Source organism: Cucumis melo, chromosome 5, assembly GCF_025177605.1.
Source record: "Cucumis melo cultivar AY chromosome 5, USDA_Cmelo_AY_1.0, whole genome shotgun sequence".
In the NCBI taxonomy this organism is placed as follows: Eukaryota; Viridiplantae; Streptophyta; class Magnoliopsida; order Cucurbitales; family Cucurbitaceae; genus Cucumis; species Cucumis melo.
Genome location: NC_066861.1, coordinates 4,841,245 through 4,855,563, shown reverse-complemented (window position 1 = coordinate 4,855,563; position 14,319 = coordinate 4,841,245). Strand labels below are relative to the sequence as shown.

General features: G+C 31.5%; 2 protein-coding genes across 2 annotated transcripts; both read left to right on the top strand.

Annotated features, from left to right (window-relative positions):
• Positions 1-322: 322 nt before the first annotated feature.
• LOC107992135 (uncharacterized mitochondrial protein AtMg00810-like) lies at positions 323-1,075 on the top strand. The gene has a single exon (XM_017047853.2). It carries the CDS (start codon positions 323-325, stop codon positions 1,073-1,075), a length of 753 nt encoding a protein of 250 aa, XP_016903342.2.
• Positions 1,076-8,415: 7,340 nt separating this feature from the next.
• On the top strand, positions 8,416-13,557 carry LOC103502851 (protein SIEVE ELEMENT OCCLUSION B-like). Its single transcript, XM_008466966.3, has 7 exons — positions 8,416-8,683; positions 8,890-8,979; positions 9,562-10,010; positions 10,208-10,305; positions 10,435-10,568; positions 11,257-11,727; positions 12,770-13,557. The coding sequence occupies exons 1-7, from the start codon at positions 8,456-8,458 to the stop codon at positions 13,343-13,345; spliced, it is 2,046 nt and encodes a 681-aa protein (XP_008465188.1). The 5' UTR covers positions 8,416-8,455; the 3' UTR covers positions 13,346-13,557.
• The last annotated feature ends 762 nt before the right edge of the window (positions 13,558-14,319 follow it).

Genomic DNA, 14,319 nt, shown 5'->3' with positions numbered 1-14,319 from the left:
TGTTATTAACAATTGCTCTTATGAAAGGTTGGATTATTAAACAACTTGATGTTAATAATGCATTTTTACATGGTGTATTAGAAGAAGATGTGTACATGGAACAACTGTACGGTTTTGAAACAAAGACTTCCCATCCTCTTGTTTGTCATCTATGAAAAGCCATTTATGGGCTCAAACAAGCACCCCGAGCATGGTATGAAAAACTAAGTTCTAGTTTACATAACTTAGGATTTCGGACATCCAAAGCTGACTCTTCTCTCTTAACCCGTATCACCTCAACTTCCTGTTGTTATATTTTGATTATGTTGATGATTTGATCATTATGGGAGACTCTGACAAGCTTTTAAATGATCTAATTCAAGCTTTGAACAGTGAATTTGCTCTTAAAGACCTTGGAGATCTTAGTTATTTCCTTGGGGTCGAGGTATCGTATCCTACAAATGAAGGTATGTTCTTATCCCAAGCAAAATATATTACTGACCTCTTGCAGAAGATGAAGATGTTTGATGCCAAACCTATCTCAACTCCAATGGTCAGTGGACAGTTAGTATCTGCTCATCACAGTGAGAACTTTCATGATATACATTTGTATTGTAGTACTGTTAGAGCTTTACAATATGCTACACTTACACATCCTGGGATATCTTACAATGTAAACAAAGCATGTCAATTTATGCATTCTCCTAAACTTATACATTGGCAACTTGTTAAGAGAATTTTGAGATATCTCAAGGGTTTCTTGTCTCATGGTTTATGGCTTCGATGCTCTACAAACTTATCTATTGTTGGTTTTGCCAATGCCGATTGGGCTTCTGATCCTGATGATAGGAAATCCACATTTGGTTATTGTGTCTACTTTGGTAATAATTTGGTATCTTGGGGATCCAAGAAACAATCTATTATTTCCCGATCAAGCACTGAAGTAGAATACAGGTGTCTTGCTCTTCTGGCTACTGAATCAGTGTGGATTAATTCTCTTCTTTGTGACTTAGGTATCACTTTATCTCAACCCCCAGTTTTGTGGTGTGATAACCTTAGTGCTTTTCATTTAAGTGCTAATCCTATTTTGCATTAAAAAACAAAACATGTTGAGCTTGATATTTACTTTGTCCGAGATTTGGTTCAAAAGAAGAAAATCTCCATTTATCATCTCCCAGCTTCTCAACAAATTGCAGACATTCTCACCAAACCATTATCAGCTACATCATTCCACAGATTAAAGAATAAACTTACAGTTATTGATGCAGCAGCCATTCGTTTGCAGGGGGGTGTTAAGGCAGCCCATCAGTGTTGATATTAGTCTTGTATTTCTTTTCTATGGCCCATTCTACGTAAGGCCCATTATAAGCTTCTAGAAAGAGTTTCTTACAAATGGCTGTCATCACATGTGATTGAGCTTAGAATAGGGGTTTTTCATCCCAGCCTTTATTATATATATGTTGAACATTTGCACTGATAATATATAATAAAAGCAAGGGTTTTCCCTTATTCACAAATTCCAATTTCCTTCTTATTAAAAATTAAATAACTCACACTAGAATCATGAATGAAGCATGAATGGATCTTACTCGGATCTAGGCTACAACGATGATCTAACCTAGGATCTAATTAGTTGGACAACTTAACAAACTTGGGCTATGCAAAAAGAGCTACAAATCTAAACGATCTGTCACTCATTGCTCGAATTTGGACTCGTATTTGAATGAGTTGTACGAAGAGAGATGCAAATAGAGTGGAAGAGAGGTATAGATCCAAAGGGGCAATATAAAGAGAGGTGCAAACAAGCTCTTATCTCGTCTTGAAAAGAGGTGCAAATAGACGAGAAACGCTAGATCTTGCACAAATAGATCAGGTACACTACAAAGGGAATGAATGGAGATGTTTCTGAGAGGCATGTGCTGCTCAGATATGAGCTCGAAGATGATGTTGTACGATGAGCATGAGTGACGAACAATGGAGATGCAACCAGATCTGCTGCACAGTAACGACGGGTTGAAAGGAAAGATAGGGAAGCCGGGATTGAAAGATTTGGCATGAGGAGGGTTTATGGGGAGAATGTGAAATAAGAGAGAAGAAATCTTGAGGAAAAACTTTAAGGATATGCTGACAGACGGTGGAGAGTCAAGCATGACGATTTTAGGGTTTAGAAGATTGATGGGAAAGATGGTGTGAAAGAGAGAGTTTTGGGGAGTAGAAGGTCATAAGAGAAGAAAGTAACGAAGAAGATTGGTAAAAACAAAGCTTTTATTAAAACAAAAAATTAAAATTATTGTTTCTTTTTAAAGAAAGGTATCTTTAATGTCAGTTTAAAATCGACATTGTACCTTCATCTTTGAAGTTGGTTTAAAATTGACATTAAAGATCCGCATTTTAAAAACCGATATCAAAGATCCGTGCTCATTTTTTCCAACCGACATCATAGGTTATATTTCATCTAGTGTAATTAAATTGTTCTAAGCTTTTAACTAGTTCAAGTTGATATGGTGATAGCCTACAAGATTCAATTTGGACTAATGGCATTAAGAACGAGGCTCAAGTTAGGCCGATTGTTTAATTTTCAAGCGCATAATTAAACTACTATTTTAATTCAATTTAGAATTAATTAAAAAATTACTAATTATTCTAAATCAATTAGCAAGCTAACCTAACTCGTTACTTTTGACAAGATTGTGTACTACCAAGGAAAAGGCAGTTTCACAACAAATAAAAGCTTTAATCATAGAGTTCAAATGCGTCTGACGAATATGGATATAATCATTAAAAATAAGAATCAAACCAATAACAATACAAGAATTCAGTTCAAACTCTCACAAATCTACTGAAATATCGGGCAACTCTAAAAACCCAAGCTAGAAAAGTTATCTTAGCCCATTTTCGACATGAAGAGGAATGGGGAGATGTTCAAGTACACAATATAGACCAAAATAGAGATCAAAGCAAAGAGAAAACAAGGTTGGAGCTGCTGGAATTGAAGATGATATGACCTCAGTAGCGGAAAAGAATTAAAATAAAATGCAATGGTACTGTGGCGCTAGGAACAACGCTGCAACACTGATGAAACTCTTCGTGTAAAACCAATTAGGAGCACTGCAACACTTTAAGGAAACACCGCAATGCTTTGCGCTTTTCACAAAATCTGAGGTTATTGTCTTATAGCACCAAGCATGGCATCATAAGGCACCGCAGCAATGCAAGGTAGAGGCTAAATTAAGCCTTTTGTTCACTCCTTGACCGCTGGTTGATGCAACTTGACTTCATATTTGCTCATTTAAGGACCATATTAAATCCAATATCGCATTTTACTTTTGATCGGCTCATAACCTACAAAGTAGTCAAATAAGAACATAAAATCATGGAACGATCTTAAATTAAATAGAGTTATATAGAACATATGTTAGCATTTTCACTACAAGGAATTGGCCATGGCATTGTCGATGCCATAGTACGTCGACAAAAGAGCTTCAACATAGGTTCTCCTAACGTCGAAAACTTCATCAGGAAGAACGTTGAAAGTGCTACATCGGGGAAGCTTTCTCGATGCGCTAAAGTGACAACGTCAGAATCGACTTATCCCCAACACAGTCCATGTCGACAAGTGGCTGACATCGACAATGCATTAAGCTCGATGTCTCCTCCGTGTGTCGAGGATAAGGCAACCCGATACAACGCTGGAAAATGTTTTGACGTCGAGGAATCTCCTTATCCCAACGTAGGTATATGTCGAGACACATTTAATACTATTATTTATTTTTTTTTTATTTTTTTTGTTATCATTTTTGGTTTCGCTTCAAAAGGCAACAAACAAAATTTAAAAAAAAAATAGTAAAATAAAAAATTTGCAATTTATAAAACTAAATAAGAAATCCGAACGTATAATAAAAATTTACAATTAAGCTATTGTTCAATTTTTTCAAAATAATTACATTAGAAAAAAACTACACGCCAAAAGAAAGAATTCCAAACCTACGAGTGATATAAAAGTAAAGTTGAATATATATGGCAGATGAGAAATTAAACAAATTAAAAGTTGAAAAATACGTACCCCAAGTGTTCATGGTCGTCTCTGTGCCCGACTCATTTCCTCGAGCATCTTCCTCATCTCTTCCATTTTTTGTGTAGTTTCTTCCATTTTTCGAGCACTCTCTTCCATTTTTCAGTCACACTCTATCATATGTCGGTCATGCTCCTCCGATCTTATTCGTTGTTCTTCAATTAAGCGGTTAGCGCTTTCAAGGCTAGCCTTTAGTTTGCTAACCTCTATATTGTTGTATCTCTTAGTCATAGGAAGAGGAAGAATCGGAAGCAGTACTCTTTCGGGACTTGCGCTTGAGGCCCCGACCAAGACCTTTGGAGTAGCTCGGTCGCCTACCCCAAATGATATTGCATATTTTGTCTTCAAATATTCAAATTGGAATTGAAATTCAAAATTCAAATTCAAATTCAAATTCAAATTCATATTAATATTAATATTTAAATTCAAATTCAAATTAAATCTCAATCTCAAATTCAAATTAAGTCTCCATCTGAAATTCAAATTATCACAATCTCAAATTCAATAAACACGCCCCTCAAATTCAATATAACCTCCACAAGTCTCAACACATTAAAATTATTTATTAATCTCAAACTCAATCTCAAATTGAATCTCAACGTCAATCTTAAATCCTAAAAACGTTTCTAATTCAAATTCAATACTTCTAAAATTAATTCAAAATCTAAATCTTAAAACTAATTCAAAAATTAAAGTCTAAAACTAATCCCAAAACTGATTAACTAAACCAAAACTAAAATAAAAACAATAAAGAACTTTAAACAATTTTAATAAATTCTATCCATGCAAACAATTTGGACATATATTCATTAAGTACATGCATCTTTTTAACTTAAAAAAATAAAAAAACAAACCTTGATTGAGAGTGGTGGCAGCCAAATAAAACGACGAGGGAGGACGGTGGACAACGAAGAAAACCCTGACGACGACGGCAGACGATGGACTTAGTTAGACGACAATCTCTCTCGACGTCGTCCTCCTTTCCTTTTCGCTCTAAGTTTTGTGTTTTATGTGAACACAAAATTGAAATACAGAGGGGATCCTCTGACGCGCACCTCGAAAACGTGAGGAGGTCCTACTATTTTTGATGCCATAAAGTAAAACGTCGGGAATAGTTCCAACAAATCCCGACGTTTCACTAATGGGATTGGGATTGGTTGGAACTATCCCCGACGTTCCTGCATGGCGTCGGAGAAAATTAAACAATTATGTTATTATTTAATTTTGCTCGACGCTATCAACGAAGACGTTGGGGATGGTTGGAACTAGCATCGATGTCCCTAGAACAATGTCGAGGGAACTTAAACAATTAAATAATATTTTAATTTTTTCCTACGTTTGTTTCCACGACATGGGACAAACTTAAAAATAAAATTTTTAAAATGAGCATTCCCGACGGCTTAACTTAGACGTCAGTATTGCTCCCTTTACGTACATACGCTACTTTGCAAGAGTCGGGAATGGTAGAACATTCCCAACATTCTCTTCCCTGACGTCATTTACTGTGTCGGAAATGCTCCGATTTTTTTTTTGTAGTGTTTGATGCTATTATGTACTTCTCTAAACCCACCCTAAGGTCATAATCATTAATTATGAAATGTAAATAATTAAATATATCACTCTCATAAGTTGCCTTTTGAAATGTCAGATAATATATTGGAGAGATATCAACACTCACAAACATAAAATTCCCAATGAGATAAAATATTTGACCGTTTTCAATAGTCTTCAAGCTATTACCGCCTTTAAACTCGACAAAATGTGACAATCAAGCGCCACGAATCAGATTAAATTTTCTGAAATTAAAAGATTACAATTCATTGGATTTCTTGAAATTTTTTATTAAATTCGCATCATCCAATAGGTTGGGTTGTGTTTTGTTAAGGAAACATCCTGTTCTTTACTCAAGAGTCCAGACACTTGAGGAATAATGAGAATCACTTTGACAACAAGAAGCAATTTCTACTTCTAGATATGGTGAAATAAAGAGAAGTTATCCCTGATTTAATTCATACAAAAATGGGATATTTGTCCCTTTCTAAAAAGCACAAGGAAACATCAGTTGTCTGTGTTTAAGGCAAGAATAGATTCCCAAGCAGCTGCTTTAGCCAATGTATATGGCCATTCTTAAGCCAAAAACATAGCTAAGGGAAAATTGAAACTTGTAGTGGATCCTTGTTCAAGGGTTTCTCTCTCCCTAACTTAAAACAAAAGACATGTCAAATTTTTATAAGTTGTCTTCGTTGGGAATTAAAGAAGATGTTTATGCGAGTGTTTTTGGAAGCACCGGAACTACTTTTTTACATGCGTAAAACCACTTTCCTTCAAAGGAAATCAATTTTGTCAAGAAGACAACTCAAGTTTCACTTAAACTTTCCGCAGTATCTTTGGTCTAATAATGAAATATCTATTTTCTAAACAATAAGAAAATTAGTTCCAATGATATTGATTCATGTTGAGTTGTATCAATTTAAACTCTAAATTTAAAATTTTATCAATTTAAATCTTAAATTATCGAAATTGTATCTATTTAAATTTTGAATTTTTGTTAATATATCAATTTAAATCCTAAACTTTTGAAGTATATTCAAATACAACATTATAATGAGTTTAAACCAATACAATTATAAGTTTGATGTTTGAATTGAGACTTATAAAAATTCAAAGTTAGATACCACTATAATTAGTTTAAGATTTAATTGATAAAACCTAAAATTTAGGGCTATATATTGATATTTGTCCTATATTTTATTGAATTCTTCCCCAAATTAAACAGTGATGAGATTAGTAAAATTATATGCAGAAAAAGAAAAAGTAGATTTATAGAGATTTAACCTTATGGATTATAGACTAATTAAATTGGAGAGTTTTTTTTTTTTTTTTCTAGCTCCCCTTTTACGTAAACATAGCCTCATTGATTATGATTTTCAAACTTAATTAAAAATAAACATCAAGAGCTTATCCTTTAATTTGCATATGATTCATTCCTTAGATATTTTCTTAAAAGAAATTAAAATTGAAGGAGCTAGTGTGGGACATTTTTATTTATTATTTTCTATTATTATTCTTCGAGAAGAAAGGTGAGAGGATTTCGTTTTCTTTAGAAAATATTCAAATCATCCGGTATTTTCCTTATGAGCAATGAGAAAAAAATTAACTTTTTCTTAACCAAGTAAAAAGAAAATTATTGCAACGGATAAAACTATTGGAAATATCTACAAAGAAATATAGTAAAGTTTCAAATTATATTAATGACATACAGTACTAACAAACATTGATAGAAGTCAGTATCAATCATTAATAGATTATGAAATTTTATTATATTTTATATATATTTTCAATAATTTTAACATTTACAAAAGAGGAACAATTTCAACAGTTGACATTAATGACAGACAGTACTGACAAACATTGATATTTGTCAGTACTGTTTGTCATTAATATAATGTCAGCTGTTGAAGAGGAACAATTTCATTGGACAACCAATGAAAATGTATATCTTTTTCTCTTCTTATGTTCATATATAACATAAAAACAAATCGTCAAAAGTATCACCTACTAAAATCTAATTTTTCATTTTGAGAAAAAGATACATAACATGGATGAGTAGGCGTGTAGCATATCATCCCAACTAATTAGCACCATCTTAGCATCTTCATCATCTTCCACGTATTTCAAAAAATATTTCATTAATCACGAGGAAAATTACAAAATGAGGACTATACAGGGAAGCCCAAAAAGAAAGTAACAAGATACATACATGATACCTATTAGAACCTAAGTAAGTCCTATCATAATAAAGTCGATGTTTTTTCAATTAAAGATTCGATAACGTAATCACATGCATGAGTAAGGAGAAAACATGTTAGAAAGGGTTTGTGTTGGTTTCTTAGGATAGTTTTCATTCATGCAAGTAGATGAAGACAAACAAAATAGCACAAACATATCTGCTCGTAAGAGGAGGTATAAAAAAGTGTAGAATCATAAGGTGTCATATTCAAATTCTCAAAATCCTAGACCTAAAGCATCGCAAGTCAACAACTTTTTTTTTTTGTTCCCCGATTATCATGAAAACCAAATTGTTTATAAGAGATAACTAAATTAGGTACATCTTCTCATTCAAAATAATTCAAAAGTGATGAAGAAGAAAAACAATACAATATAATATTAGTACAAGGGAAGATAGCATATAGTTTTCCTTTTATACTTTAACCAAATTTGAATCATAGTTATACCAAATTCTATTCTTTGGAATGAAGCTGTAGATTTTCAGGGTCCTCTTTACTATTGTCTCTTCATTCATATTCTTTCTAAGACCTATAAATAGAAAACAAAACTCAAATACACAACCAAAAGTAACCATTCTTTTTTCCCTCTACACTTGGTTTTCTTTTTTGTTCACCCATGTCTTTTCTACCGCCAAAAGAACCAACGACCTCACTTGTTCATCCCAAATTTCAAAATCTCAAGGAGGGGATGAGCCTCGATCACTTCTCAGACGATGTCATTACAAATTATATTTACACGAAACATCGTGAGGATGATAGAATCAAAATCGATATTGATAGTTGTATCCTATTGGTTGAAAGCATCATTATAACAGCAGATCGAATCACCGACAGTGTTTCTCGAGTAATAAAAACAACCCTTTCTATATACTTTTAATAGCAGTTTGAAATGATTCAGTAAGTTCTTCAAATATAAGTGTGTGAGAAAGTCAGTCCAAAACCCACCAAATAAAAAGTGATTCAATCAAATACCAACGAATTATTTACTTACTTTTTGTTGGAAAAGTTGATAAATTGTATTGTATATGAAATAATTTGTTTAGATTGCAGGTTATTGAAGGGCGTATAGCATTTAGTGGTGACGCTTATGCTGCTTCACTCAATCTACCTCTTTGTACGCTACATCGTATCTCTACTGAGGTCATTCATCAAAACCCTTTCTTTTTTCTTTCTGACAAATTATAAAGAATTAGCGACAAAACCTCATTTCATACCCATTATCTTTAGGATGTTTTCAAATATAACAAACGAAGTTAAAAGAAATTTACATGTATAACAAAATTTAACAGTGACATTTAACATTTATCAACATTTTCAAGAATTTTTTTATTTAAAATAACTATTCTTAAATTAAAAGGGACTAATTTCATATTCATCTATGAGTTTCACTGGCTTTATCTAAATAATATGATATTTTATCTTCTATATCTTTCTTGAAAAATCAATGAAATTTCTCTGGTTTCTTTGATAATGATCAATTTTATATCAACCACCGAAATGGAGATGTTATGAATATGCCAATCAAATTAAGATCTTTAGTATGCATCCAGGTTATCCTTGTGTTTAAAAGAATGCAATTCTATTTTTTAAAAGTAGAATGAAAATTCTACTAAGAAATTGTAAGTTAACAAAGATATACGCATTCTAAAAGACAAAAAGTAAAGAAGTTACTAAATAGAACATAATTTTCCTAACAAAATAATTGGATTGAATAATAAACAGTTGGGATGCAAAGCAGAAGGGATTGAAAAAGCACATGAGACAACAATGGAAATTCTCAACATACTAACAACGTATCCATGGGAAGCAAAAGCAATTCTTAGTCTAGCAGCATTTGCAATGGATTATGGAGATCTATGGCATCTCAACCATTACTTCAAAACAGATCCACTTGCTAAAACATTGGCCACAATCAAGCAAGTCCCTGAGTTGAAAAAGCACTTGGACACACCCAAATATCGACAAGTGTTTCTTAGCCCCAAGTGCTTAATTTATGGCTGTATGGAAGCCATCAAATATATGAAAGAGATTAAGGATTTTTCTAAGTATGATATGAAGGAGATTACTGAGTTATCTTCTGCCATTCGCCAAATTCCTTTATTTACTTATTGGGTTATACATATTATTGTTGCTGCAAGAACAGAAATTTCTTCGTGTTTGACACGGACTCGGTAAGTATTCTAACTTACATGTTTCCTGAAAATGCGATCATTCTCTTATTTCATTTTGGTTTGTTATTTGTTAGATTTTTGTTGCTGAAAAATATGTTTATTTTCTCTCTATTTTTTATTTGGTTTGATGTTTTCCTTCAAGTAAAAGAGTAAATTTCTTCACTAAATTCTCAACCATTTATATATAATAACCACAGAGGTCAATCACAGAAGTACTTGAATGAGTTGACAGAGAAGATCAGTTCCATACTCTCCATACTTAAAACCCATCTTCAAGTCATAAGACAACAACAAGGTCAATATTTTTTGTTTGATCTATATGATATAATTCCACAACTAATTTATTTATTGATATTTGACTTCAATTTGATTGGGCTAAACTACGTTTTTTTATTAACAATCATTTTCTTTTTTTGAAATACAGAAGAAATTAACTTATATAAATGGTTGGTGGATCACATTGATAACTTTCCAACTGAATTACACTTGGTTGTGTCAAAGTTGCTTGAGGGAAAGAATGAAGCTACGCCTTTCATAGATGGCACAACTAAAAGAAAGGTCAACATTCCTTCTTAATCATTTTTATATCAAACAAGTCCAAGGGAACTTTTTAGTAAGATTATACTTTTTTTGTTTCAATAAATTTAGTTCGTATAAATACTATTTAGATGCATTTTTTTTATTATTTTGTTATCCATTTAATTTCTAAATTTTTGTTTTTACATTCCGACAAAATATCTAGTATATATTTGACAGCAACTTAATTTTATATTTAGTTTTTCTTTAAATAAAGATTAAAGATTAATTATAAACATGTACAAGTCTACTCCTATCTCTAGATTTCTTTGGTTTGATATGTACTATTTAGGTGGTTTTTCAAAATTCAAACTCAGTTTTAAAAACTAAAATAAATTATGTTTTTTAAAAATATATCTATCCTACAGTTGGCTGCACAAATACGAGTTCAAATATTTTTTTAGTAAGTATAAATAAAAGATAGAGAAAATAAGTACAATTTTCAAAAAAGTAATGCATAACCTAAGAATATGTATGTTGTTAAAAACTTGTTTTTATTTTTACGTATTTGTTAAATTAAATCAAGGATTTAAAACTAAGAGATGTAACCCACAGAGATTGTGCGAAATCCAACAAAGTAATTAAAAAAAAAAAAAAAAAACAAAATTCTTCTTAAATTTTCAAATTTTGATTCATACATCTCATAGCTAGATTTGTTTAAATCATACAGGTAAACATTGAAAATGCTTTGAGGAGGAAGAAAGTGGTATTAGTAATATCTGGATTAAACATTTCAGAAGAAGATATCAAAGCACTTCATTTGGTTTATGATGAATTGGGTAGAGAAGATAAATACAAAATTGTTTGGATTCCAATTATTAATCCAAACGAACCATATGAAGAAAATAGAAGAAGGTATGAGTATGTAATATCTAAAATGCCATGGTATATAGTGCAATTTACTACAAAAATTGCAGGATGGAGATTTTTAGAAGAAAATTGGCAACTAAGAGATGATCCATTAGTAGTTGTTCTCGATTCCACTTCAAAAGTGGAATTCACAAATGCAATCCATTTAATTAGAGTTTGGGGATCTGAGGTTGTTCCCTTCTCCAATAGAAAAATTGACATTTTATTGGAAAAGACTTGGCCAGAATCTACTATCCTCAAATTTACTGACCATCCAAGGTTGCATAATTGGGTAAGTAAATTTCATTTCTAGTCTTAAATTTAATTTGGTTCCTAAGCTTGTTCGGTTGCCTAACTTAGATATGAACTTTTAATTTCATCAATTAGACCATGAACTTAGATCGAACTCATAAAGTTGTTAACTTCACAAGATGAAGGGTTTAAATTTATTTATTTTTGTCGTATGAGCTTTTAGGGAAAAAGTCAATTTATACTATTAAAGATTATTTTAAAACTTTGGTTTTTAAAATTAAGTCTATAAATAAGAGTATATTTTTCATCCATTCGGTGTCTTTGCTAAGTACTTAAATGTTTACATACAAAAATGAAAGCAATAATTTACAAATTACGAGAAAAGAACCATAATTTTCAAAGTTCAAAAACTAAAAATTAATGTCTCATTTGGCAACCTATTTGGTTTTTAATTTTTAGTATTAGAAAAGTAAAGCCTATAAACAACTCTTTTGCCTATAAATTTCTTGCTTTGAAATGTAATGTCTACTAATTTTTTCAAAAACCAAACAAAGTTTATAAAATTAAGGAGACCAGTTTTTAAAAACATGTTTTCTCTTTTAGAATTGGACTAAGAACTCAACTATTTAGCTCAAGAATGATGACAACTAGGGAAAATAGAAAAATTATTCCAAATGTTAAAACTATCGAAAATATTTACAAACTATAAGAAAATTTTAGAATTTATGATAGACACTCATGGATAACGATCTACATTTTTGTTATATTCTGTAAATACTTTTGTTCATTTTTGCTATATTTAAAAGCAACCCGACAAAATAGGCATTTTCTTTTCTTACAAAAAGATCGAGAGAAAATAAGTTCAAGCTTCAAAAACCAAGAATCAAAGGATTACAAATCAGCCCTAAATAACCATCAAACAAGAACTAAGTGAAATATTGGGCCAATTTTAAGCAAAACCATTTGAAGATAACTATAAATAATTAATAAAGCGTATTTCTGAATTATTTAAATTACAATAGTTTTAACAAAGGATTACAAATTGATTTTTCTTTTCTTTTCTTTTTTTCATTTTCATTTAGATCAACCAAGAAAAAAACATCATATTCTATGGAGGAAAAGACCCAAATTGGATCCAACAATTCGAAGAAAAAGTAACCGACATAAAAACCGATCCATGGATAAGAAGCAAAGGAATAACATTCGAGATTGTACGTATAATAAGAGACGATGATCCAAAACTGATGTCTCGTTTTTGGATAACACAATGGGGTTATTTCATAGTAAAAAGCCAAATAAAAGGTTCAAGTGCAAGTGAAACAACCGAAGATATATTGAGATTGATATCATATGAAAATGAAAATGGTTGGGGAATTTTAGCTGTTGGCTCTGAACCTGTTCTTGTTGGTCGTGGGAATTTGATTCTTGCTGTCTTACAAGATTTCAATAAATGGAAACAAATATTAAACATAAAAAGTTTCCCTGATTCTTTCAGAGATTATTTCAATGAACTTGCCTTAAAGACTCATCAATGTGATCGAGTGGTTCTTCCTGGATTCAGTGGATGGATTCCGATGGTTGTTAATTGTCCTGAATGTCCTCGTTTCATGGATACTGGTATCAGCTTCAAATGTTGCCATGGCCAAACTCGTATTTAAATCGATTATGAAGTATTGAGTATTCTTGTAATAAAATCTATTGCCCTTATAGTTGTTTTTGATGTTATATATATGTTGCATTTGGTGTATCGATCATCATTTGTATTTTCTTTTTATTTACCCAACAAATTAGTATTATCAATGTGTATTTGGTGTTAGAAATGTATGTTCTACAAGTTTACATAAATAATAAATGAAATTTTCATGGTTAATATTTTTTAGGTTTTTCTTTGGTTATCTACTTTGGGTTGTTTGTGTTTTTTAAAAAAATTAAGCATATTAAATGTCACTTCCATATTTATTCCTTTTATCCTTTAGGAAAAAAAATTTGGTCCTTAGGTTTTGGGGATCATCTCGTGTTTTTATTTCTTTGCTAGGCTTCAAAATGTTGTGTTCTGTTTTTCAAATATTAAGATGATAAGGATAAGAAACACATATGAATATCTCAACTAGGATTGACACTTCTACAGAGCTCTTATAATTACTTCCTCATCTCAATAGCAAATATCATTATCTAACACACTATACAAATGCCACTCACACATGCACGAAGATAAAACATGAGTATTGACAAATAGAACCACTTAATATAAAGCAATAACATCAGAGATTGATTACTTTATTTGTTGCAATATCATACCTATGTCTAGGGTTGTGTCCCTAATGAAAAGAAACTTCACTATCTAAAGCGTTTAACAGTTATATATAATAGTGACATATTGGATAGACTCCTAATTCTTAGTGACTCACGTACAACTTATTCTTCATTTTCAACTCAGTGCGCTCCCAAGTTAAAATCCCTTTACTTTTTCACAATAGTGTTTCTCCAAATTTTGTATGCATGAGATTCTCTCAACCAAATCTCATTCAAGCTAGAAGAAAAACATGCACTATCAGAAAAGATAAAACTTTTAACTCCCAAGACATATGAAGAAGTAGGTTAAGGGCTTGGAAAATACCAGCTTAACACTTTC

Coding starts and splice junctions, on each gene's coding strand:
- LOC107992135 (XM_017047853.2), top strand. CDS start 323: ATGGGAGACTCTGACAAGCTTTTAAATGATCTAATTCAAGCTTTGAAC.
- LOC103502851 (XM_008466966.3), top strand. CDS start 8,456: ATGTCTTTTCTACCGCCAAAAGAACCAACGACCTCACTTGTTCATCCC. Junction 10,569..11,256: donor ATGGCACAACTAAAAGAAAG/GTCAACATTCCT, acceptor TAAATCATACAG/GTAAACATTGAAAATGCTTT. Junction 11,728..12,769: donor ATCCAAGGTTGCATAATTGG/GTAAGTAAATTT, acceptor ATTTTCATTTAG/ATCAACCAAGAAAAAAACAT.